A 25,912-nucleotide genomic window follows, 5' to 3' on the forward strand; every position below is an offset into this window, starting at 1 on the left:
AACACTTGAAACATAGTTACAGTGTGAATGTCACCCTGACTATTCCCATGTAGTGTGTAAAACACTTGGAACATAGTTACAGTGTGAATGTCACTCTGACTATTCCAATGTAGTGTGTAGAACACTTGGAACATAGTTACAGTGTGTGTGTCACTCTGACTATTGCCATGTAAAGTGTATAACACTTGGAACATAGTTACAGTGTGAATGTCACCCTGACTATTGCCATGTAAAGTGTATAACACTTGGAACATAGTTACAGTGTGAATGTCACTCTGACTATTGCCATGTAAAGTGTATAACACTTGGAACATAGTTACAGTGTGAATGTCACTCTGACTATTGCCATGTCAAGTGTATAACACTTGGAACATAGTTACAGTGTGAATGTCACCCTGACTATTCCCATGTATTGTTGTACACTTGGAACATAGTTACAGTGTGAATGTCACCCTGACTATTCTCATGTAGTGTGTAAAACACTTGGAACATAGTTACAGTGTGAATATCATTGACTATTCTCATGTCGAGTGTATAACACTTGGAACATAGTTACAGTGTGAATATCATTGACTATTCTCATGTAGAGTGTGAATATCATTGACGATTCTCATGTCGAGTGTATAACACTTGGAACATAGTTACAGTGTGAATGTCACCCTGACTATTCCCATGTAGAGTGTGTAACACTTGGAACATAGTTACAGTGTGAATGTCACTGACTATTCTCATGTAGAGTATAAAACACTTGGAACATAGTTACAGTGTGAATGTCACTCTGACTATTGCCATGTCGATTGTATAACACTTGGAACATAGTTACAGTGTGAATGTCACCCTGACTATTGCCATGTAGTGTGTAAAACACTTGGAACATACTTGCAGTGGGAATGTCACTCTGACTATTCTCATGTAGTGTGTAAAACACTTGGAACATAGTTACAGTGTGAATATCATTGACTATTCTCATGTCGAGTGTATAACACTTGGAACATAGTTACAGTGTGAATATCATTGACTATTCTCATGTAGAGTGTGAATATCATTGACGATTCTCATGTCGAGTGTATAACACTTGGAACATAGTTACAGTGTGAATGTCACCCTGACTATTCCCATGTAGAGTGTAAAACACTTGGAACATAGTTACAGTGTGAATGTCACTGACTATTCTCATGTAGAGTATAAAACACTTGGAACATAATTACAGTGTGAATGTCACCCTGACTATTGCCATGTAGTGTGTAAAACACTTGGAACATAGTTACAGTGTGAATGTCACTGACTATTCTCATGTAGAGTATAAAACACTTGGAACATAGTTACAGTGTGAATGTCACTCTGACTATTCCCATGTAGTGTGTAAAACACTTGGAACATAGTTACAGGGTGAATGTCACCCTGATTATTCCCATGTAGTTCGTAAAACACTTGGAACATCATTACAGTGTGAATGTCACTCTGACTATTGCCATGTAGAGTGTAAAACACTTGGAACATAGTTACAGTGTGAATGTCACTGACTATTCTCATGTAGAGTATAAAACACTTGGAACATAATTACAGTGTGAATGTCACCCTGACTATTCCCATGTAGTGTGTAAAACACTTGGAACATAGTTACAGTGTGAATATCATCGACTATTCTCATGTAGAGTGTGAATATCATTGACGATTCTCATGTCGAGTGTATAACACTTGGAACATAGTTACAGTGTGAATGTCACTGACTATTCTCATGTAGAGTATAAAACACTTGGAACATAGTTACAGTGTGAATGTCACTCTGACTATTGCCATGTAAAGTGTATAACACTTGGAACATAGTTACAGTGTGAATGTCACCCTGACTATTCCCATGTAGTGTATAACACTTGGAACATAGTTACAGTGTGAATGTCACCCTGACTATTCCCATGTAGAGTGTAAAACACTTGGAACATAGTTACAGTGTGAATGTCACTGACTATTCTCATGTAGAGTATAAAACCCTTGGAACATAGTTACAGGGTGAATGTCACCCTGACTATTCCCATGTAGTGTGTAAAACCCTTGGAACATAGTTACAGTGTGAATGTCACTCTGACTATTGCCATGTAAAGTGTATAACACTTGGAACATAGTTACAGTGTGAATGTCACTCTGACTATTGCCATGTAAAGTGTATAACACTTGGAACATAGTTACAGTGTGAATGTCACCCTGACTATCCCCATGTAGTGTATAACACTTGGAACATAGTTAGTGTGAATGTCACCCTGACTATTGCCATGTAGAGTGTAAAACACTTGGAACATAGTTACAGTGTGAATGTCACCCTGACTATTCCCATGTAGAGTGTAAAACACTTGGAACATAGTTACAGTGTGAATGTCACTGACTATTCTCATGTAGAGTATAAAACACTTGGAACATAGTTACAGTGTGAATGTCACTGACTATTCTCATGTAGAGTATAAAACACTTGGAACATAGTTACAGTGTGAATGTCACCCTGACTATTCCCATGTAGTGTGTAAAACACTTGGAACATAGTTACAGTGTGAATGCCACTGACTATTCTCAGTTTAAGTAAATTCTGCATCCCATTTTTCAAAATTCTCCAAAAGATTCTGCAGTTAAATGCTTGAAAAAAACAACAAAAAATGATAAAGAATTTCAAACTTTAATTCATAAACACAAAGCTGTAAATGTTTTATTTAGAGCTTCATGTCATTCAAGGTATAGCTGGCAGCTGGGTGTTTTTTTCGCAAGATGTTTTTTTTATTTAGAAAGATGATCTTACGAGTGTGATAATGAATGGCATTACAAACTCTAAAAAATATTGTTTTGTTTGATAGGCAATCTTGATTCAACTTTCAAAATAAGTAAATTCCATTGTAGAAAAATGGCAGATTCTGCAGGTATTTTGCATGAAAATGAATTTTCCGTGGACCAGATGTTTTTATGCATGGAAAGGTATTTTCCGCAATCTGTTCTGCAACCATGGAATCCAGGAGGAACTGTACAAAACCGTCTTCCGACTCAGCTGAATTGTAAATCATAGTGATTTGCATGATCAGAAGTGTTAACTCACCTTTAATTGTGTGTTGCAGGTAGAGGCCTCCTTGACTACTGATGCAGAAAATGAAGACTTACTCAAATTGAAGAAAGACTTGCAAGTGGGTGTTTGTTTAGTTTTTATAGCATTGCTTTAGTTTTTGTGAACTTCAGGTGTCATCACTTTTCATTTTCCAGTTATATTAGTTTCCCACTCATAGAATGTCAAATCGTTCTTCGCTTCCATTACCCCTGCCAGCTTCTGTTTCAACAGAGTGAAGGAACATGGGAGTTAACTCTAAAATACTTGTTGAATCACATGTACGATATATGGAAAGTTTGCAGATAACAATCCCTTGCTTTCATTCACCTGCTGCATCAGAAGTGTGTTTTCAGAATAAATGTTACGAAAATTCAAACAATAATGACAGCAGATAAGATAAATAATCGTCAACAATTTAATTTTAAATTTGCACAATATGAGTTTCCGCTTATTCTTGTTCCTTCACTCCTTTGAACCGGAAGCTGGCAGGGGTAATGGAGGTGAAGAACGATTGGATATGCGTTTGAAAAGTTGAATGAAATATATATTGTTCCATATCCTGACTCACTCTTTCGAACAGTAGTGGAAACGTTGATCCCTTTGCTCCCTGAAGCAAACATAAAATCACTCACCCATTCAGGTTACCTCCCTTATGCTTTCCCCCAACTGTGTCCCACGTGACCGGCACTTGTCACTCTCTGCTTCATGGCCCTAGCGGACGGTTGGATGGATACCTCGGATCCCTTTTACGTCTGCATATCCTCTGTATCCAAATTTTACCGTAGATTGTATATTCAGACATTCTACTATATATACGATGTAATTATTCATGTAAATTATGACCGCCTCCGTGGTGTAGTGGTTAGAGTGTCCGCCCTGAGAGCGGAAGGTCGAGGGTTCGATCCCCGACCGCGTCATACCAAAAGACGTTAAAATATGGTACTTGTTGGTCCGTGCCTGGCGCTCGGCATTAATGGGTACAACAGGGACTGGTTGGCTCGGGGCAGTATAATGTGTCTGAGTTGGGTATTCATGCTTCACTGCGGCATGGTATCTCAGTGGGCTAGCACTATAAAACCAGCTTAAATCTGGGCTAGCACAAGCAGCCGCACATACACATACACACGCATGCACGTCGTCATATGAGTGAAATATTCTCGAGCACGACGTAAAACCCAATTTCACCTCACCTCACCTCATGTAAATTATTGTCTAAAATTAATTTTACCGGTTTCAGTTGACTCATTATGTATGCCTGCATGTCAGCAATGTAGAGTGCGTATGTCACAGGGTTTTACATGACGCTTGATTCCTGCATATTTGACGCAACAATTTTGTAAAAGACTATCAAAATATTATCATACGAGTCAAGCTTGATGCAAGTTTTATGAGTGACCCCCAGAATTCAGTTCAATAAAATTGATTTGATAAGCAAACAATGATAGTTTTCATGAGGTCTTCATTAATTTAGATAATTTTTTCTTATCCTGACTCATGCTCTTTTGCTTGTCTTCTTCTTCTTGCGAACATAGTGGAATACTTGTATTTCCCTAATTGAAGCTCCCTTCAATGTAAAATCACTAATTAGTACTCACCACGAGCTACTTCCCTTTCCGAATGCGCGGGAAAGGAGGCGCCACCTCTTCCCACATGGTTCACTCTCTCCTTCTTCGCCCAGTGAGCAGGATGTGAGAGCGCCTGTGTCTCCCTACACACTATATCCTTTGATTATTCTTATTTAGTTACCTCTTTTAGTCATCTATAGAGGTTTAGGTAGCATCCTTCAACAATTATGTATTGATATTTATTCGTATTTCTGCTGTTTATTCACAGGACGCCGTGATTGTTCAGTAGTTTACGTTGATGAAAATCTGTACTGTTTGCAGGTTACGTTTTTCTGCTGCTGATCCGCATTTGATATGCCCTAGCTGTACTGCACCATGCTCATTTTCTTCACGTTGCAGTTACTGTAATAAATTGTCTAATTCTGCTTTTGACAAATATTTACTTTGCGTCTTGAGACGCGCAGCAGATAGGTCACGTAAGCAGAGTCTAGCCATGGCTGATACATCTGAACCCCTCGCCAGTCAACTGCTGTCAGACGACCCCCTCCCGTCTGGTGTTCCGCTAGAGTTACCCTCGGAGGAGAGGCGTTGGACGCAGTCCGCCGTCTCCAAGAAGCGTCCTGCATCCCCAGACATCCCGTCGTCTCAGCCAAAGACTAAGAGGGCTTCTACTTCAACACAACGCAGACTCTGCACCCCCAGGGCAGCGTCTACCTCCAAGGGGAAATCGACGAAGTCTACTAGGATTTTCTCAGCTGAGATTGTTCCCGCCGCAGAACTGGGCCTGTATGATGATCAGCCAATCATCTTACCTGATTTGCATCACAAGAAACGACCGGTGTCGGCAACAGTGACGTCAGCGCAGATCTACATGCAACCTGATGTACCAACGCTGATGTCTGACGATCTTCCTGAGGGTCCCGTCGCTACCAACGCAGATAGGGCAGCAACTACATCTTCGCATCTTCGCAGACCGTCCTAGACGGTTCTTCAGATTATGAAGATGATGGAAGACCGCTACGGACTGGAGAGACAACCAGCCGAAGCGGAAGGCTCAGGCTCCAACGTAGACGTCACCCCAGAAGGACCTCTCGTCAACGTAGCGGCTGCTACCAAGTCATCGCAGAGGAACCCACCTGCTCGAAGGACGTCACAGCCCATCTCTGCGAAGGACCCAGATGTTCAGCCTTCGCGAAGGCCTTCGCAAAGGACACCTACATCGTCACCTACGTCGGACTCCGATCAACACTCACGTAGAGGTTCGCGAAGGAAGATCCTATCATCCCCGGACTCAGACTCGGACCTCCAGCCTTTGCGAAGGCCTTCTCGAAAGTCAAGTCGTCACTCCCCAGGACCGGACTCAGATGAAGCTTCGCGAAGGTCTTCGCAAAGGGCACCAGTTACAGGCTCCATGTCATCTTCGTCTAGAAGGTCATCGAGGGATTCCCCAAGAGCTTCGCGAGCTATCACTGTTCACCACGTAGATCTCCGCGAAGGTCATTATACAGACGCAGCTTGTCAGGCCGCTCGCCACGTCGATCTCCTCGTCGTTCACCTTGTCGATCTCCTCACAGATCACCACATCGTTCGCCTCACAAGTCTTCACGGAAGTCCCCAGACAGGTCTCCATTGACGTCACCCTGCAGAGCTGTACAAGTATACAGGTCTCCACCTCAGTCACCATCGGAAGAGCATCAACCTCTTATCAGCAATCCCGTTACAGAAGATGATGGAGGCATCATTTTCTCCGACGCAGAAATACGCTACTGGATGGTTAACAACCTGGACCTATCTTCACCTTCCAAGAACGGTAACCCGGCCCACACCTCATCTCATGAGGGAGGACGACGCAGATATCGATCACCCTACCTCCGATCGATTCCACAGAATCTCGACTCAGCCTTCCATAAAGCCACTAAAGCCCAGGCGCCGCACTTACCACAGTTCAACGCCAAAAAGTTCTCAACCCATAATATGGACCCATTTTTCAAGGCACAAGAAATCGACGATAACTTCAAAGTCATCAACGATGCCAAGACTAAGAACTATAAGATAGACGACCGCAAGCTGGCTCAGATCGAAACCATGACAAGAAGAATGTTCTTCGGCCTTAGCAGATCAAGAACGATTAATGAAACTCTCATCACCAGATTTCGAGGTTCTACATCAGAAGACGACAGAATGATATACTCGGCCCTCCTTATGCAGAAGAAGGACCAGCAGTTTTTAACGGATCATCTAACATCAGTATCCGCAGCGCTAACTCTGGCTCGTCGTCAAGGTCTCCTCGCTTCCTGCAGTTGGGGTGAACAGTTCACATCTTCACTCTACACAGCCCCGTGGTCTACGTCATCAATCTTTGCTGGAGGAATAGATAAAGTCTCTAAAGAAGTCACCAAGGATTCAAGAGAAGTCCTTATGATAAAGTCGATGGACACGCTAGGTAGCGTCATCAGGCAGACATCACAGAGATATTCAGGAAGATCAAAGTTTACTGGCTTACAGAAAGCACGGGACAGGAAGATGGACGGTTCAAGAGGAGGAAAAGATTCCTTTCGTCGGCCATATGGCAACTACAGGGGAGGATCTGGAAGAGGCAGGGCACCCAAAGGCTCCCGCAACTATAAACGATGAAGGACGGGTTCGGAACGACTGGAGTCTTCCACCCCTAGCCGTTCCAGTACAACCATCACAAGTGGGTGGACGTCTGCAACTCTACTGGAAGAATTGGGGAATGCTACAGGATCCATATGTCTCCAACATCCTACAACACTGATATCGAATCCAACTACAGGCCACCCCCCGCTTACAGTCAACCCTCACAAGTTCGACTTTCAGGCTCAACAACTATAGTCCAGTAGAAATTGTATGAAACCCGGACATTTAGTATAACAAGCAAATTTTATGACTAAATTAACCCAAATAGGGTACTTGTTCACCAAGGAAAACCCAACCAAAATCAACCTTGGGGAAATTGTCATTTTGGGGCAAAATCCTAAAAAAGGATGAGAAAATTGTTAAAATATTTTTGAAAAGAATTACATTTAGTATAACAAGCACATTTTATGACTAAATTAACCCAAATAGGGTACTTGTTCACCATGGAAACCACAACCAAAATCAACCTTGGGGAAATTGTCATTTTGGGGCAAAATCCTAAAAAAGGATGAGAAAATTGTTAAATATTTTTGAAAAGAATTACATTTAGTATAACAAGCACATTTTATGACTAAATTGACCCAAATAGGGTACTTGTTCACCATGGAAAACCCAACCAAAATCAACCTTGGGGAAATTGTCAATTTGGAGCAAAATCCTAATAAAGGATGCGAAAATCGTTAAATATTTTTGAAAAGAATTACATTTAGTATAACAAGCACATTTTATGACTAAATTAACCCAAATAGGGTACTTGTTCACCATGGAAAACCCAACCAAAATCAACCTTGGGGAAATTGTCATTTTGGGGCAAAATCCTAAAAAAGGATGAGAAAATCGTTAAATATTTTTGAAAAGAATTACATTTAGTATAACAAGCACATTTTATGACTAAATTAACCCAAATAGGGTGCTTGTTCACCATGGAAAACACAACCAACGGGGAAATTGTCATTTAGGGGCAAAATCCTAAAAGAAGATGAGAAAATACATAAATAATGGCCTAACATTGTATTCAATCACATCTTGGTTTTAGCACAATCTTTGTGTCACTTGGGTAATTAAAACTAAGGATTTTGAATCAATTATTGAATTGATTAGTGTCAGTTTAATAGACTTGTTGGCATATACAGTTGCCGACACATCTTCAAGACCACTGTCCTGCATACACTTACATCCAGCTCCAAGAAAGGATATCAGTTGGTGGAATCCACCCAGGCGTAAAGACAGATGTTTGAATTCTTTAGGATTTTCAACCTTTATTTTATACGCCTTTGCAAAGAGAGCTTGGTCAAATGTAATTTGACCACAACACTGGCCAGATTTTCTTCTTTGGAGATCTACAAAAATCATTGTACTATAAACCGCCTCCATTGTCTGTGGATTTAATGGGATGATAGGATTGTACATGACTGAAGAGCAAACAACTGTACCATCTGTGACCTGAGACATAAAACCCTGCCAACTTGGACATGAGTTGCTCAACAAGCGGGACACTTTCCACAGCATGTCCATACTTTGGAAGTGTGTCATAGGAAGATTGATTGGCTGCAGCTCCTCAAACACAACATTGGGCAGTTGACTTCTGACTGGTTGATGGTAGGGTTTTATGAGTGTACCAAAGGTTCCTGATTTCATAATCTCAGCAGATTTACTTTCTGTCTGGGGATGGAAATTCTTTTACTTTCTTTGGGTGTTTGACAAGTTATTATTCCCATTTCATGTGAAGTATCTTGTCCATTTAATGTATCTTCATTGTGATCAAAGTTGTCTGCGATCAGTTGGCAAAATCCTGAAGCAGGCTCAGTTGATTGGTTGACGTTATCTTGATTGACAGCAGCCGATTTCTCGAAGTCAATGACTTGATCATAAGAGGCTTAAACCCAAGGGAGGAAAGAACATTGAGAAGAACTCTTGACCGTGTAAGGTGGTGGATAAACAGGCCTACACAGAGCATCAGTGTTGAGATGTATGACTGTACTGAAGCCGTCTGAAGTAGAACATGACATAGAGAAATGATAAGAAGTCTCTGTTTGGCAAGAGATGATGGACTCCTTGACTTCAGTAGAATTCTTTCAATGAGACTGAGGACAAGCGGCGGTACCTGCTCTTCAAGTTTGTCCACATTGATGTCACTGGGTGAAGGATATTCTTGGGTTGAAGATTCATCCTGAACTTGACTCCTCTTGCTTATGTCATCTCTGAGAATGGATCCAGCTTTCTTTATAATCTTCTTATCTTCAGTTTCCTTTTGAACGTCAGTTTGAATGTAAGATCCATGAAGAATGGAAGATGCTGTACTGTTGAAAGTGATAACATTTGACTTTCCATCTATCTCAGAAAATGTTATTTGATCTCCAAATATATCAATCAGTCTCCTCTTGAGGTGTTTTATGGAATATGGTTCAGTTTCAGGAGATAGATAGGATGAAAGTTCCTTGTGCACATCTTGGATTGTGAACTGCTGATAGTTATGATTATCTTCCTCAAGCCTTCTGCACAACATCTGTTCTGTTGTTTCCCTGGTCAGAGTTACGTGAATTGGTCTTGCTTTGACTGTGTTTGATTTTCCTAGGGGATGTAAATACCTGAAGACACTGTCTATGGTATCTGGCCTCAACTGCTCTTATATCTCCTGCATAGAAAATACGGACTTTGACAGTTGATGCATCATCATGTTGTCTTTTACTACAAACATCTAAGAGAGTTACTTGAAGAACAGATTTTTTGTCATTATTTATGATTTCAACTTTGCTAACATCATGACGGTGAAGATGTTTTTGTAGATCGATGGAGTCAATCTTCTTTCCACAGATCAAGCAACAAGTGTCATAATCAAAATTATTTTCTGAATTTCTTAGGATACGAATAGGAGAGATGGACTGAGCTGCCTTAACGTTTTTCTTTGCAGTGGGGGCGGTGGGGTAGCCTAGTGGTTAAAGCGTTGGCTCGTCACGCCGAAGACCCGGGTTCGATTCCCCACATGGGCACAATGTGTTAAGCCCATTTCTGGTGTCCCCCGCCGTGATATTGCTGGAATATTGCTAAAAGCGGCGTAAAACTAAACTCAGTCAGTCAGTCAGTCTTTGCAGTGCATGATTTTCTACAATTTTCATGAACGTGATGATTGTCTGACTGTGAAAGATATTCATGCAGGTCATCCTTTCTTTGTTCAGAAACACTCAGCAGTGAAATAATTCCCCTGCTTGTAAGCTTCACTGTAGCATCAGGTTTCTTACAAATGATGCAGAAAGACATGCCTGAAACATTAAAAATTAATTCATTACTATTTCAAATGTTTTCAAAATCATCCAAATTTTGCTTATATGAATGATCATTTTACTAGTCAACAAGGAACAGTTGACTTTATTTGTTTGCTATGGGAGGAACTCTTATAATGTTTGTGAGAATTTAAGACATGTGCTTCAGGCAAAGCTCAGGGGAATTTTAGAAATGTGGGCATAACAAAATGGTATGAGCTTAATTTCTATGTTTTTATGATTCATCTTTGTATTATAGAAATGGTAAACTTGTAAATATTTTCATTAATTTATGTACATATTTTAAGTTTTATTGGAAAAAAAATCCAATGGCATCACAATTTTCACTCACTTAGTGTATTCGGTAATATTTTTCTAATTTCATTTCTTAATTAATTCAGTAATTTCTATTAATTTTGGGAATTATTAAAATTTGGAATCCTACTGTTTGGACAATGTTTTGCAGGTGTAACATATATTGCTTTTCATTGGTACTTTGTGAACTAATTCTAATTTTTTTAACAGATCAAAGAGATAAATACACCAAAATAAAATAAGCCTATCCAAATCTGTTTTCATCAATATACGCATGGTAACCATGTATTGTGTAGTGAACAATAATATTTTCATTGATAATCTATATTTGAAATATGATTTTGACTATCATTGACTACAAATTACTCAAAGATTTAATTATCAACAGACGCTTTCATATTATGTAATGAGTCGGAGGGAAAATAGCATCAGTAGGAGTGCATTGGTAGTTTATGCAGTGGTTCCATATATTTTTATATAATTTTTTAAGGTAATATTTCAATCTAGATTTGATTTCATCTTTCTCCTTGAACATCCTAAACATCTACTCCATCACCATATGACAAGAAAGACTAGTAGGAAAACCATAATATTACATGACCTTGAAGCCTAAAATTTCAACATCAAGTCTATCTATCTTGTTCAAATTTTCATTGATCAAACAAGACTATTTTGAAGCTATTTCTCAATGCCTTATGTCTCAATGCCTTTTAACAGTTGTCAAAGGCTATTTCCCCATGGAAACTTTCTTAAAACTCACAGTACTTACCTTGTATGTCAAATTTCACCGCTTCAAAACTTCTGTTGTCACAACAATGTCGGCCATTGTTTGCTGTTACTATGAAGGGAGATAATATTAGTCATACAACTGATGTTATATGTAAGAAACCTCAGCACAACATTGAGGAACATTTTCAAGTGGTCATAACTTTTTCTGCCCAAGGTTGATTTTGGTTGTTTTTTTTTCTCAGCATCACAGGAACCTATAAATCATTTTAAGACACAAATTTGCTTGTTATACTAAATGTCCGGGTCAACTTAATTTCATGTCGATTTCTACTGGTCTACTACCAAAGTTATGAGAAGCTGTTTTATCTCTCCTAACCAAGCAGGCCATAGAAGTACTGGATCAAGTAAACATCGAACCAGGCTTCTACTCCCCAGTTTTCCTAGTGCCCAAGAAAAACTCCAAGGAAAAGTTCCGACTCATCTACAACATGAGCACGTTCAACAGAGATTATCTACGCAAACCGCCAACGTTTCGCATGATACATCTACCTCAACTACGGCACCTAGTTCGTCCCATGTACTACATGGCCAGTATAGATCTGCAGGATGCTTATCTACATATCCCGATACATCCCGAATCCAGGAAATACCTATGGTTTACACTAGACGGGCTACATTACCAATGGAAAGTACTCCCATTTGGAATATCATCGGCCCCCCTGGTTATTCACAAGAGTAACGAAACCTATCGTCACTTACCTACATCGTCTAGGGCTACGCAGTGCGTTCTACCTCGACGACGGGATTCAAGTAGATCAAGATCCACAGCGTCTCAAACTACAGTTAAACTTCATCATCAAGCTACTAACGCAGTTAGGATGGTTAGTAAATCTACTCAAGTCGGACCTAGAACCTACGCAAGATCTGCATTTTCTAGGCATTCGATTTCTCCACGACACAGAACCGTATCGTCGCATACCAGAGGACCCGATGGCTCAAGATCCAACAGACCATCCCAATAATCCTTACTCTCTCCGCTACCACTACGACAATGGCAGAGTCTGTTGGGTCTCCTCATGTCAGCCCAAGACATGACAGTCAGAGGCAGACTACAGTTACGTCCGTTACAGGTCCTCATCAACGCTCATCTCGACGACCTACAACCATTCAGTCTACCGAAGCACATCAGACCTCATCTACTATGGTGGACAAGGAGGTCGAATGTCTGCGAAGGCATCTATTTAACAGAGCCCGAATTCAAAACCCATCTCTATGTAGACGTGTCGCTCCAAGGTTGGGGAGCTCATCTCGCCAACCGGACAGCATCAGGGTTATGGAACCAGCAAGAGAGCAAGCTGCACATAAACATGCTAGAAATGAAAGCAGTAGTCAACGCCCTACTACATTGGAGCACCATTCTACAGAATGCGCATCTAATGATTCACACCGACAACTCAACAGTGGCGTTTTATATAAACAAACAAGGCTCAACGAGATCATTGAACCTATTGACTCTATGCTTTCAACTGTTCGATCTAATCGACGATCTCAACATACATGTCAGAGCATGTCACATTCCTGGAGCCAAGAATGTACTAGCAGACACACTCTCTCGGCCACATCTACCGTCACCGACAGAATGGATGCTCCATACAGAAATCTTTGCACAGATTATCAAGGAAATAGGAGCTCCCCTAGTAGACCTATTCGCCACTCGCTTCAACAATCAGCTAACAACATTCGTATCACCAGTCCTGGATCCACAAGCATGGGCAACGGACGCACTAAGCATATCCTGGGAAGGCCTCAACGCAGACAGCGTTTTCCGCCAGCTAATTCCTAAGGTGTTACAGAAAATCAGACAAACTCAGAGCCTCCAACTGATTTTGGTCGCGCCCTACTGGCCAGCGAGAACGTGGTTTCCCATTCTAATTCAAGAAATCGGACAACCAATACTACAACTACCAAAGCGCTCGAATCTACTAGGACATCCTCACACCAAACAAGCGCACGGAAACCCAGAAACATTCCAACTTCACGTATGGACTGTATTAAAGTGTGTCTAAACAAGAGAGGTTATTCAGCCAGAGCGGCGAAAGCAGTCACGCTTGCTTTACGCAATTCTACATGCAACTTGTATGACGACAAGTGGCATAGTTTTGAGACTTACGCTGTTAAAAAGGGATTTACAGCTAGAAATGCTACACATCCACAAGTGGCTGACTACCTTTGTTACATACGACAAACTAAACGTCTAAAAGGCTCGACATTGTCAACATATCTCGCAGCTCTAAGTTCAGTGAAAACTATGAGAACGGGTGTCAAGTTAACGAAAACGCCAGAGTTACTGGCCTTGCTACGTTCATTCCGATTGGAGGACCAGAAACAGAGATTTCGCGCTCCAGCATGGGATCTAAATATAGTGCTCCAACACCTCACAAGTGAGGGCTATGAACCACTGGAATCATCATCATTTGAATTTCTGACACAGAAAACATTGTTCCTGTTATCCCTAGCAACGGCAGCCAGGATGTCAGAAATTCATGCTCTAGATTATGAGAGAACACGTTTCGATGACAATCAAAACATAGTGCATATGGGACTGCGATGGGACTTTATCGCCAAGAATCAATTGCCAGGTCAACCAGACAGATTATTCCATGTCCCTGCACTTTCCTCAATTCTCGGACCTCATGATACGCTTGACCTATCATTATGCCCAGTGAGAGCACTCAAAATCTATCTACAACGATCCAAAACGAGGCGACAACAACTCAAGCGGTTATTCATCCCTCTATCGACAGCAACTCAGACCGAAGTCTCTCGTACCACCATATCGATATGGATCAGAACTGTCATACTTCGTGCCTACAAGGCTGCAGGACCGACCCTCCAAGAGCATCTAATCCCCATGAAATCAGAGCACTGGCTTCGACACTCGCTCTACACGGAAATTGCTCGTTGAATACCATTATGGAGGGCTGCTTTTGGAAATCCGACATGGTGTTTGCTAACCACTATCTGAGAGATATCACCCCCCCGAGGACGTCTCAGGTATTCACCATTTCGGTCCCATGGTCCTCGCACAGCAGTTGACAGTCCCTCGTAGACAATGAGACATAGTCTCACGACATTATTCTGTATATATCATACCAGTATTATCTAGCTTATAACTCTACGGAGTTTTGTGCTAATTATATATATATCTTAAGTCTACATTCGTCTGATGTTACATGTACATTGGGTCGCTTCTCCACTTGGAGTCGCTCTTATACTATGATTTTTATTATCATATTATCTAAATATTGTAGTACCCCCATCTATGGCAGCTGGTAGAACTTATGTATTATAGCAGCAGGAATTATCTTAATTACAGTGCCATTATGAAGTTCCCGTAGGGGGTTATTACATATATAAATCACTAATTATTGAAATCCAAAGTATTCTGTTTTCCCACCTCCGTTTCCGTAGGATTTTACAAGCAAAAGAGCATGAGTCAGGATAAGAAAAAATATGTAATTTTCTGAATAAAATTGATATTTTATACTTATCCTGACTCATGAGGTAAGCCCTCCCATCCTCCCCACATAACACTTTGGATTTCCCTGTAAATTCAAGTGTTGGGCTCGTTATACAGGAGAGAGTGAACCATGTGGGAAGAGGTGGCGCCTCCTTTCCCGCACATTCGGAAAGGGAAGTAACTCGTGGTGAGTACTAATTAGTGATTTTACATTGAAGGGAGCTTCAATTAGGAAAATACAAGTGTTCCACTATGTTCGCAAGAAGAAGAAGACAAGCAAAAGAGCATGAGTCAGGATAAGTATAAAATATCAATTTTATTCAGAAAATTACATTTTCTTTCAATTCATGTTAATAACTGTATTCTACAGTGAATAAATCACAAGCATGATTATTTGTTCAGTTTACTGGATATTGTTATGACTGATTTGAATTGTGAAAAATGAACTATTTATTAACTACCCGGTAACATTTAAATGGCAATGCAACATAAAACAACAAAATCTCTGCAAAACTCTTGCTTTTTGATATACACAAATAAATATTACACTGAAAAGTTCATGACTCCCAAACATAATAATAATAATAGTCCATTTATATTGCGCGTTTATCCATGCACATTGCATGCTCAAAGCGCTGACATATTTCCCCTGACATATTTCAACGAGTACAGAACACTCCATGTGGAGAATACAACCGGTCGCCTGTCAGGCGCTCAAGGTTCAAATTCAGACTACCATCGTGTCATACCAGGTACCCAATTTTACTGCTGGGTGGACAGAGGCAATTTTGAACAAACTCACTTGCCTAAGGTGAGACCACATGCGTCACATGTGCTTCGTTGTGTGGGGCAGGACTGAAGTCCTAGAAACTTTCAGGAGTCAAGCTGCCAAACACAGTCACCCATCTGAGGACTGTCCGCAACCAACGTTGCTTAACTTCAACTGATTGTGACCTGAGCTCTACACACAGGACCGCACACCGCCACATGGAACATGGAAAATGACTCCCCAAAATGAATACTGTGAGTCACCATGACTCTCTTTTTTCAAAGTCTGTGTAAAACCCTGACGTCAGCGGCAGACCCTCACCCTGTCTGCAATTCTTGTCATCCTACTTTGTGTTGATTGCTTTCACGTTGTATATATTGCACAAATTTGTCCACAGTTGAATTTAATAAATTTTTGTCGGCTTGTTTACGGAAGAAGTGAGACAAGGTACACTGTGATAACAAAAGCTATGCTAAGAGGGTTGGTTTTAGTCATGAAGTCGTGAGTTGCTCCCTTTACTACATGTTAATAATAGTCGTAATATGTCATCTGTCAATACATCTACTAATTGATTGGAGCCACTAGAGGTGGACTCACCTATTTCTACTCAAATAGCATGACAGTCTCTATTTAAGAGGAAATCCCCTACGAGAGAGGAATCGGAATCGCATTCTTCTTCTAAGAAGAAGTCTGCGTTGTCACAGACGAAGAAATTGAGGTCATCTAAATCTATATCATCAACTGATAAATGTCATCAGTAGATTATGGACAATCCACTAGCGTTCGCGAACGCTACCTCATCTCCAATATCATCCAGTCAGTTTCGCAAAGCTCTTTGAGCTTGTACCTTGTCATTAGCTTTCTGCGCAAGCCTTCAATCCAGATGATTCTGTGGACGACATTACAAGCAAGGTTATCCAGGCAATGGAGCATCGATGAAATACTGAACATTAACTGCTGGAGAGATGCCTGTCAACAGCATTCTGGAACCCTCCACCGGAAGTTGTCCCGATTATAGAGGAAGAGGCTCAAGAGGATTCTGACACCTTTATTTACAAAGATGTGGAGGAACTATCATGGATTGCTGATGGTTTACCTGTATTCTCGCCTATCTGGGACTCCAACCCAGCGGATACTGTTACGAGAGTGTGTTTTTTGTAATTTCTATTATCATTGAGTAAGTGATAGTTGTTATTGGGTCACAATGTTTCAAGTTTTGAGTGTGGATTGTGGGTCACATTTCGCATCATATCTGTTCAATGCCAATACTATTTTTAGCGGTACGCCTTTCTGATAGCGCTCCAGAGTTGCCTCTTTGGGCTTTATTTCTGTTTTGATCGGTCGTACGTTCGAGAAAATCGCATAAAGTTCTGAGTGGATACTGATGCTGCCAACCTTTACTAGAATGCTCGAGAACTGTGTAAGAGCTATATAAAGGCTGGTTGTTGTGTTGTGACTGGAGAACTGTGTAAGAGCTATATAAAGGCTGGTTGTTGTGTTGTGACTGGAGAACTGTGTAAGAGCTATATAAAGGCTGGTTGTTGTGTTGTGACTGGAGAACTGTGTAAGAGCTATATAAAGGCTGGTTGTTGTGTTGTGACTGGAGAACTGTGTAAGAGCTATATATAAAGGCTGGTTGTTGTGTTGTGACTGGAGAACTGTGTAAGAGCTATATAAAGGCTGGTTGTTGTGTTGTGACTCGGGAACTGTGTAAGAGCTATATAAAGGCTGGTTGTTGTGTTGTGACTGGAGAACTGTGTAAGAGCTATATAAAGGCTGGTTGTTGTGTTGTGACTGGAGAACTGTGTAAGAGCTATATAAAGGCTGGTTGTTGTGTTGTGACTGGAGAACTGTGTAAGAGCTATATAAAGGCTGGTTGTTGTGTTGTGACTGGAGAACTGTGTAAGAGCTATATAAAGGCTGGTTGTTGTGTTGTGACTGGAGAACTGTGTAAGAGCTATATAAAGGCTGGTTGTTGTGTTGTGACTGGAGAACTGTGTAAGAGCTATATAAAGGCTGGTTGTTGTGTTGTGACTGGAGAACTGTGTAAAAGAGCTATATAAAGGCTGGTTGTTGTGTTGTGACTGGAGAACTGTGTAAGAGCTATATAAAAGGCTGGTTGTTGTGTTGTGACTGGAGAACTGTGTAAGAGCTATATAAAGGCTGGTTGTTGTGTTGTGACTGGAGAACTGTGTAAGAGCTATATAAAGGCTGGTTGTTGTGTTGTGACTGGAGAACTGTGTAAGAGCTATATAAAGGCTGGTTGTTGTGTTGTGACTGGAGAACTGTGTAAGAGCTATATAAAGGCTGGTTGTTGTGTTGTGACTGGAGAACTGTGTAAGAGCTATATATAAAGGCTGGTTGTTGTGTTGTGACTGGAGAACTGTGTAAGAGCTATATAAAGGCTGGTTGTTGTGTTGTGACTGGAGAACTGTGTAAGAGCTATATAAAAGGCTGGTTGTTGTGTTGTGACTGGAGAACTGTGTAAGAGCTATATAAAGGCTGGTTGTTGTGTTGTGACTGGAGAACTGTGTAAGAGCTATATAAAGGCTGGTTGTTGTGTTGTGACTGGAGAACTGTGTAAGAGCTATATAAAGGCTGGTTGTTGTGTTGTGACTGGAGAACTGTGTAAGAGCTATATAAAGGCTGGTTGTTGTGTTGTGACTGGAGAACTGTGTAAGAGCTATATAAAGGCTGGTTGTTGTGTTGTGACTGGAGAACTGTGTAAGAGCTATATAAAGGCTGGTTGTTGTGTTGTGACTGGAGAACTGTGTAAGAGCTATATAAAGGCTGGTTGTTGTGTTGTGACTGGAGAACTGTGTAAGAGCTATATAAAGGCTGGTTGTTGTGTTGTGACTGGAGAACTGTGTAAGAGCTATATAAAGGCTGGTTGTTGTGTTGTGACTGGAGAACTGTGTAAGAGCTATATATAAAGGCTGGTTGTTGTGTTGTGACTGGAGAACTGTGTAAGAGCTATATAAAGGCTGGTTGTTGTGTTGTGACTGGAGAACTGTGTAAGAGAGCTATATAAAGGCTGGTTGTTGTGTTGTGACTGGAGAACTGTGTAAGAGCTATATAAAGGCTGGTTGTTGTGTTGTGACTGGAGAACTGTGTAAGAGCTATATAAAGGCTGGTTGTTGTGTTGTGACTGGAGAACTGTGTAAGAGCTATATAAAGGCTGGTTGTTGTGTTGTGACTGGAGAACTGTGTAAGAGCTATATAAAGGCTGGTTGTTGTGTTGTGACTGGAGAACTGTGTAAGAGCTATATAAAGGCTGGTTGTTGTGTTGTGACTGGAGAACTGTGTAAGAGCTATATAAAGGCTGGTTGTTGTGTTGTGACTGGAGAACTGTGTAAGAGCTATATAAAGGCTGGTTGTTGTGTTGTGACTGGAGAACTGTGTAAGAGCTATATAAAGGCTGGTTGTTGTGTTGTGACTGGAGAACTGTGTAAGAGCTATATAAAGGCTGGTTGTTGTGTTGTGACTGGAGAACTGTGTAAGAGCCTATATAAAGGCTGGTTGTTGTGTTGTGACTGGAGAACTGTGTAAGAGCTATATAAAGGCTGGTTGTTGTGTTGTGACTGGAGAACTGTGTAAGAGCTATATAAAGGCTGGTTGTTGTGTTGTGACTGGAGAACTGTGTAAGAGCTATATATAAAGGCTGGTTGTTGTGTTGTGACTGGAGAACTGTGTAAGAGCTATATAAAGGCTGGTTGTTGTGTTGTGACTGGAGAACTGTGTAAGAGCTATATATAAAGGCTGGTTGTTGTGTTGTGACTGGAGAACTGTGTAAGAGCTATATAAAGGCTGGTTGTTGTGTTGTGACTGGAGAACTGTGTAAGAGCTATATAAAGGCTGGTTGTTGTGTTGTGACTGGAGAACTGTGTAAGAGCTATATAAAGGCTGGTTGTTGTGTTGTGACTGGAGAACTGTGTAAGAGCTATATAAAGGCTGGTTGTTGTGTTGTGACTGGAGAACTGTGTAAGAGCTATATAAAGGCTGGTTGTTGTGTTGTGACTGGAGAACTGTGTAAGAGCTATATAAAGGCTGGTTGTTGTGTTGTGACTGGAGAACTGTGTAAGAGCTATATAAAGGCTGGTTGTTGTGTTGTGACTGGAGAACTGTGTAAGAGCTATATAAAGGCTGGTTGTTGTGTTGTGACTGGAGAACTGTGTAAGAGCTATATAAAGGCTGGTTGTTGTGTTGTGACTGGAGAACTGTGTAAGAGCTATATAAAGGCTGGTTGTTGTGTTGTGACTGGAGAACTGTGTAAGAGCTATATAAAGGCTGGTTGTTGTGTTGTGACTGGAGAACTGTGTAAGAGCTATATAAAGGCTGGTTGTTGTGTTGTGACTGGAGAACTGTGTAAGAGCTATATAAAGGCTGGTTGTTGTGTTGTGACTGGAGAACTGTGTAAGAGCTATATATAAAGGCTGGTTGTTGTGTTGTGACTGGAGAACTGTGTAAGAGCTATATAAAGGCTGGTTGTTGTGTTGTGACTGGAGAACTGTGTAAGAGCTATATAAAGGCTGGTTGTTGTGTTGTGACTGGAGAACTGTGTAAGAGCTATATAAAGGCTGGTTGTTGTGTTGTGACTGGAGAACTGTGTAAGAGCTATATAAAGGCTGGTTGTTGTGTTGTGACTGGAGAACTGTGTAAGAGCTATATAAAGGCTGGTTGTTGTGTTGTGACTGGAGAACTGTGTAAGAGCTATATAAAGGCTGGTTGTTGTGTTGTGACTGGAGAACTGTGTAAGAGCTATATAAAGGCTGGTTGTTGTGTTGTGACTGGAGAACTGTGTAAGAGCTATATAAAGGCTGGTTGTTGTGTTGTGACTGGAGAACTGTGTAAGAGCTATATAAAGGCTGGTTGTTGTGTTGTGACTGGAGAACTGTGTAAGAGCTATATAAAGGCTGGTTGTTGTGTTGTGACTGGAGAACTGTGTAAGAGCTATATAAAAGGCTGGTTGTTGTGTTGTGACTGGAGAACTGTGTAAGAGCTATATAAAGGCTGGTTGTTGTGTTGTGACTGGAGAACTGTGTAAGAGCTATATAAAGGCTGGTTGTTGTGTTGTGACTGGAGAACTGTGTAAGAGCTATATAAAGGCTGGTTGTTGTGTTGTGACTGGAGAACTGTGTAAGAGCTATATATAAAGGCTGGTTGTTGTGTTGTGACTGGAGAACTGTGTAAGAGCTATATAAAGGCTGGTTGTTGTGTTGTGACTGGAGAACTGTGTAAGAGCTATATAAAGGCTGGTTGTTGTGTTGTGACTGGAGAACTGTGTAAGAGCTATATATAAAGGCTGGTTGTTGTGTTGTGACTGGAGAACTGTGTAAGAGCTATATAAAGGCTGGTTGTTGTGTTGTGACTGGAGAACTGTGTAAGAGCTATATAAAGGCTGGTTGTTGTGTTGTGACTGGAGAACTGTGTAAGAGCTATATATATAAAGGCTGGTTGTTGTGTTGTGACTGGAGAACTGTGTAAGAGCTATATAAAGGCTGGTTGTTGTGTTGTGACTGGAGAACTGTGTAAGAGCTATATATAAAGGCTGGTTGTTGTGTTGTGACTGGAGAACTGTGTAAGAGCTATATATAAAGGCTGGTTGTTGTGTTGTGACTGGAGAACTGTGTAAGAGCTATATAAAAGGCTGGTTGTTGTGTTGTGACTGGAGAACTGTGTAAGAGCTATATAAAAGGCTGGTTGTTGTGTTGTGACTGGAGAACTGTGTAAGAGCTATATAAAGGCTGGTTGTTGTGTTGTGACTGAGAACTGTGTAAGAGCTATATAAAGGCTGGTTGTTGTGTTGTGACTGGAGAACTGTGTAAGAGCTATATAAAGGCTGGTTGTTGTGTTGTGACTGGAGAACTGTGTAAGAGCTATATAAAGGCTGGTTGTTGTGTTGTGACTGGAGAACTGTGTAAGAGCTATATAAAGGCTGGTTGTTGTGTTGTGACTGGAGAACTGTGTAAGAGCTATATAAAAAGGCTGGTTGTTGTGTTGTGACTGGAGAACTGTGTAAGAGCTATATAAAGGCTGGTTGTTGTGTTGTGACTGGAGAACTGTGTAAGAGCTATATAAAGGCTGGTTGTTGTGTTGTGACTGGAGAACTGTGTAAGAGCTATATAAAGGCTGGTTGTTGTGTTGTGACTGACTGGAGAACTGTGTAAGAGCTATATAAAGGCTGGTTGTTGTGTTGTGACTGGAGAACTGTGTAAGAGCTATATAAAGGCTGGTTGTTGTGTTGTGACTGGAGAACTGTGTAAGAGCTATATATAAAGGCTGGTTGTTGTGTTGTGACTGGAGAACTGTGTAAGAGCTATATAAAGGCTGGTTGTTGTGTTGTGACTGGAGAACTGTGTAAGAGCTATATAAAGGCTGGTTGTTGTGTTGTGACTGGAGAACTGTGTAAGAGCTATATAAAGGCTGGTTGTTGTGTTGTGACTGGAGAACTGTGTAAGAGCTATATAAAGGCTGGTTGTTGTGTTGTGACTGGAGAACTGTGTAAGAGCTATATATAAAGGCTGGTTGTTGTGTTGTGACTGGAGAACTGTGTAAGAGCTATATAAAGGCTGGTTGTTGTGTTGTGACTGGAGAACTGTGTAAGAGCTATATAAAGGCTGGTTGTTGTGTTGTGACTGGAGAACTGTGTAAGAGCTATATAAAGGCTGGTTGTTGTGTTGTGACTGGAGAACTGTGTAAGAGCTATATAAAGGCTGGTTGTTGTGTTGTGACTGGAGAACTGTGTAAGAGCTATATAAAGGCTGGTTGTTGTGTTGTGACTGGAGAACTGTGTAAGAGCTATATAAAGGCTGGTTGTTGTGTTGTGACTGGAGAACTGTGTAAGAGCCTATATAAAGGCTGGTTGTTGTGTTGTGACTGGAGAACTGTGTAAGAGCTATATAAAGGCTGGTTGTTGTGTTGTGACTGGAGAACTGTGTAAGAGCTATATAAAGGCTGGTTGTTGTGTTGTGACTGGAGAACTGTGTAAGAGCCATATAAAGGCTGGTTGTTGTGTTGTGACTGGAGAACTGTGTAAGAGCCTATATAAAGGCTGGTTGTTGTGTTGTGACTGGAGAACTGTGTAAGAGCTATATAAAGGCTGGTTGTTGTGTTGTGACTGGAGAACTGTGTAAGAGCCTATATAAAGGCTGGTTGTTGTGTTGTGACTGGAGAACTGTGTAAGAGCTATATAAAGGCTGGTTGTTGTGTTGTGACTGGAGAACTGTGTAAGAGCTATATAAAGGCTGGTTGTTGTGTTGTGACTGGAGAACTGTGTAAGAGCCTATATAAAGGCTGGTTGTTGTGTTGTGACTGGAGAACTGTGTAAGAGCTATATAAAGGCTGGTTGTTGTGTTGTGACTGGAGAACTGTGTAAGAGCTATATAAAGGCTGGTTGTTGTGTTGTGACTGGAGAACTGTGTAAGAGCTATATAAAGGCTGGTTGTTGTGTTGTGACTGGAGAACTGTGTAAGAGCTATATAAAGGCTGGTTGTTGTGTTGTGACTGGAGAACTGTGTAAGAGCTATATAAAGGCTGGTTGTTGTGTTGTGACTGGAGAACTGTGTAAGAGCTATATATAAAGGCTGGTTGTTGTGTTGTGACTGGAGAACTGTGTAAGAGCTATATAAAGGCTGGTTGTTGTGTTGTGACTGGAGAACTGTGTAAGAGCTATATAAAGGCTGGTTGTTGTGTTGTGACTGGAGAACTGTGTAAGAGCTATATATAAAGGCTGGTTGTTGTGTTGTGACTGGAGAACTGTGTAAAGAGCTATATAAAGGCTGGTTGTTGTGTTGTGACTGGAGAACTGTGTAAGAGCTATATAAAGGCTGGTTGTTGTGTTGTGACTGGAGAACTGTGTAAGAGCCATATAAAGGCTGGTTGTTGTGTTGTGACTGGAGAACTGTGTAAGAGCTATATAAAGGCTGGTTGTTGTGTTGTGACTGGAGAACTGTGTAAGAGCTATATAAAGGCTGGTTGTTGTGTTGTGACTGGAGAACTGTGTAAGAGCTATATAAAGGCTGGTTGTTGTGTTGTGACTGGAGAACTGTGTAAGAGCTATATAAAGGCTGGTTGTTGTGTTGTGACTGGAGAACTGTGTAAGAGCTATATAAAGGCTGGTTGTTGTGTTGTGACTGGAGAACTGTGTAAGAGCTATATAAAGGCTGGTTGTTGTGTTGTGACTGGAGAACTGTGTAAGAGCTATATAAAGGCTGGTTGTTGTGTTGTGACTGGAGAACTGTGTAAGAGCTATATAAAGGCTGGTTGTTGTGTTGTGACTGGAGAACTGTGTAAGAGCCATATAAAGGCTGGTTGTTGTGTTGTGACTGGAGAACTGTGTAAGTAAGAGCTATATAAAGGCTGGTTGTTGTGTTGTGACTGGAGAACTGTGTAAGAGCTATATAAAGGCTGGTTGTTGTGTTGTGACTGGAGAACTGTGTAAGAGCTATATAAAGGCTGGTTGTTGTGTTGTGACTGGAGAACTGTGTAAGAGCTATATAAAGGCTGGTTGTTGTGTTGTGACTGGAGAACTGTGTAAGAGCTATATAAAGGCTGGTTGTTGTGTTGTGACTGGAGAACTGTGTAAGAGCTATATAAAGGCTGGTTGTTGTGTTGTGACTGGAGAACTGTGTAAAGAGCTATATAAGGCTGGTTGTTTGTGTTGTGACTGGAGAACTGTGTAAGAGCCTATATAAAGGCTGGTTGTTGTGTTGTGACTGGAGAACTGTGTAAGAGCTATATAAAGGCTTGTTGTTGTGTTGTGACTGGAGAACTGTGTAAGAGCTATATAAAGGCTGGTTGTTGTGTTGTGACTGGAGAACTGTGTAAGAGCTATATAAAGGCTGGTTGTTGTGTTGTGACTGGAGAACTGTGTAAGAGCTATATAAAGGCTGGTTGTTGTGTTGTGACTGGAGAACTGTGTAAGAGCTATATAAAGGCTGGTTGTTGTGTTGTGACTGGAGAACTGTGTAAGAGCTATATAAAGGCTGGTTGTTGTGTTGTGACTGGAGAACTGTGTAAGAGCTATATAAAGGCTGGTTGTTGTGTTGTGACTGGAGAACTGTGTAAGAGCCTATATAAAGGCTGGTTGTTGTGTTGTGACTGGAGAACTGTGTAAGAGCTATATAAAGGCTGGTTGTTGTGTTGTGACTGGAGAACTGTGTAAGAGCTATATAAAGGCTGGTTGTTGTGTTGTGACTGGAGAACTGTGTAAGAGCTATATAAAGGCTGGTTGTTGTGTTGTGACTGGAGAACTGTGTAAGAGCTATATAAAGGCTGGTTGTTGTGTTGTGACTGGAGAACTGTGTAAGAGCTATATAAAGGCTGGTTGTTGTGTTGTGACTGGAGAACTGTGTAAGAGCTATATAAAGGCTGGTTGTTGTGTTGTGACTGGAGAACTGTGTAAGAGCTATATAAAGGCTGGTTGTTGTGTTGTGACTGGAGAACTGTGTAAGAGCCTATATAAAGGCTGGTTGTTGTGTTGTGACTGGAGAACTGTGTAAGAGCTATATAAAGGCTGGTTGTTGTGTTGTGACTGGAGAACTGTGTAAGAGCTATATAAAGGCTGGTTGTTGTGTTGTGACTGGAGAACTGTGTAAGAGCTATATAAAGGCTGGTTGTTGTGTTGTGACTGGAGAACTGTGTAAGAGCTATATAAAGGCTGGTTGTTGTGTTGTGACTGGAGAACTGTGTAAGAGCTATATAAAGGCTGGTTGTTGTGTTGTGACTGGAGAACTGTGTAAGAGCTATATAAAGGCTGGTTGTTGTGTTGTGACTGGAGAACTGTGTAAGAGCTATATAAAGGCTGGTTGTTGTGTTGTGACTGGAGAACTGTGTAAGAGCTATATAAAGGCTGGTTGTTGTGTTGTGACTGGAGAACTGTGTAAGAGCTATATAAAGGCTGGTTGTTGTGTTGTGACTGGAGAACTGTGTAAGAGCTATATAAAGGCTGGTTGTTGTGTTGTGACTGGAGAACTGTGTAAGAGCTATATAAAGGCTGGTTGTTGTGTTGTGACT

At 41.1% G+C, this 25,912-nt stretch overlaps 1 protein-coding gene across 1 annotated transcript in view; it reads left to right on the forward strand.

The window, feature by feature from the left end:
* LOC124265747 (survival of motor neuron-related-splicing factor 30-like) overlaps positions 1-25,912 on the forward strand; it is a 91,962-nt gene that overhangs the window by 20,739 nt on the left and 45,311 nt on the right. The window contains exon 2 of the mRNA XM_046700570.1: positions 3,096-3,161. Coding sequence (XP_046556526.1) covers positions 3,096-3,161 — 66 coding nt within the window. The remainder of the gene's footprint in view (positions 1-3,095; positions 3,162-25,912) is intronic.

This window comes from Haliotis rubra, unplaced genomic scaffold (genome assembly GCF_003918875.1).
Source record: "Haliotis rubra isolate DU_JTF1 unplaced genomic scaffold, ASM391887v1 Scf991, whole genome shotgun sequence".
NCBI classification, from domain to species: Eukaryota; Metazoa; Mollusca; class Gastropoda; order Lepetellida; family Haliotidae; genus Haliotis; species Haliotis rubra.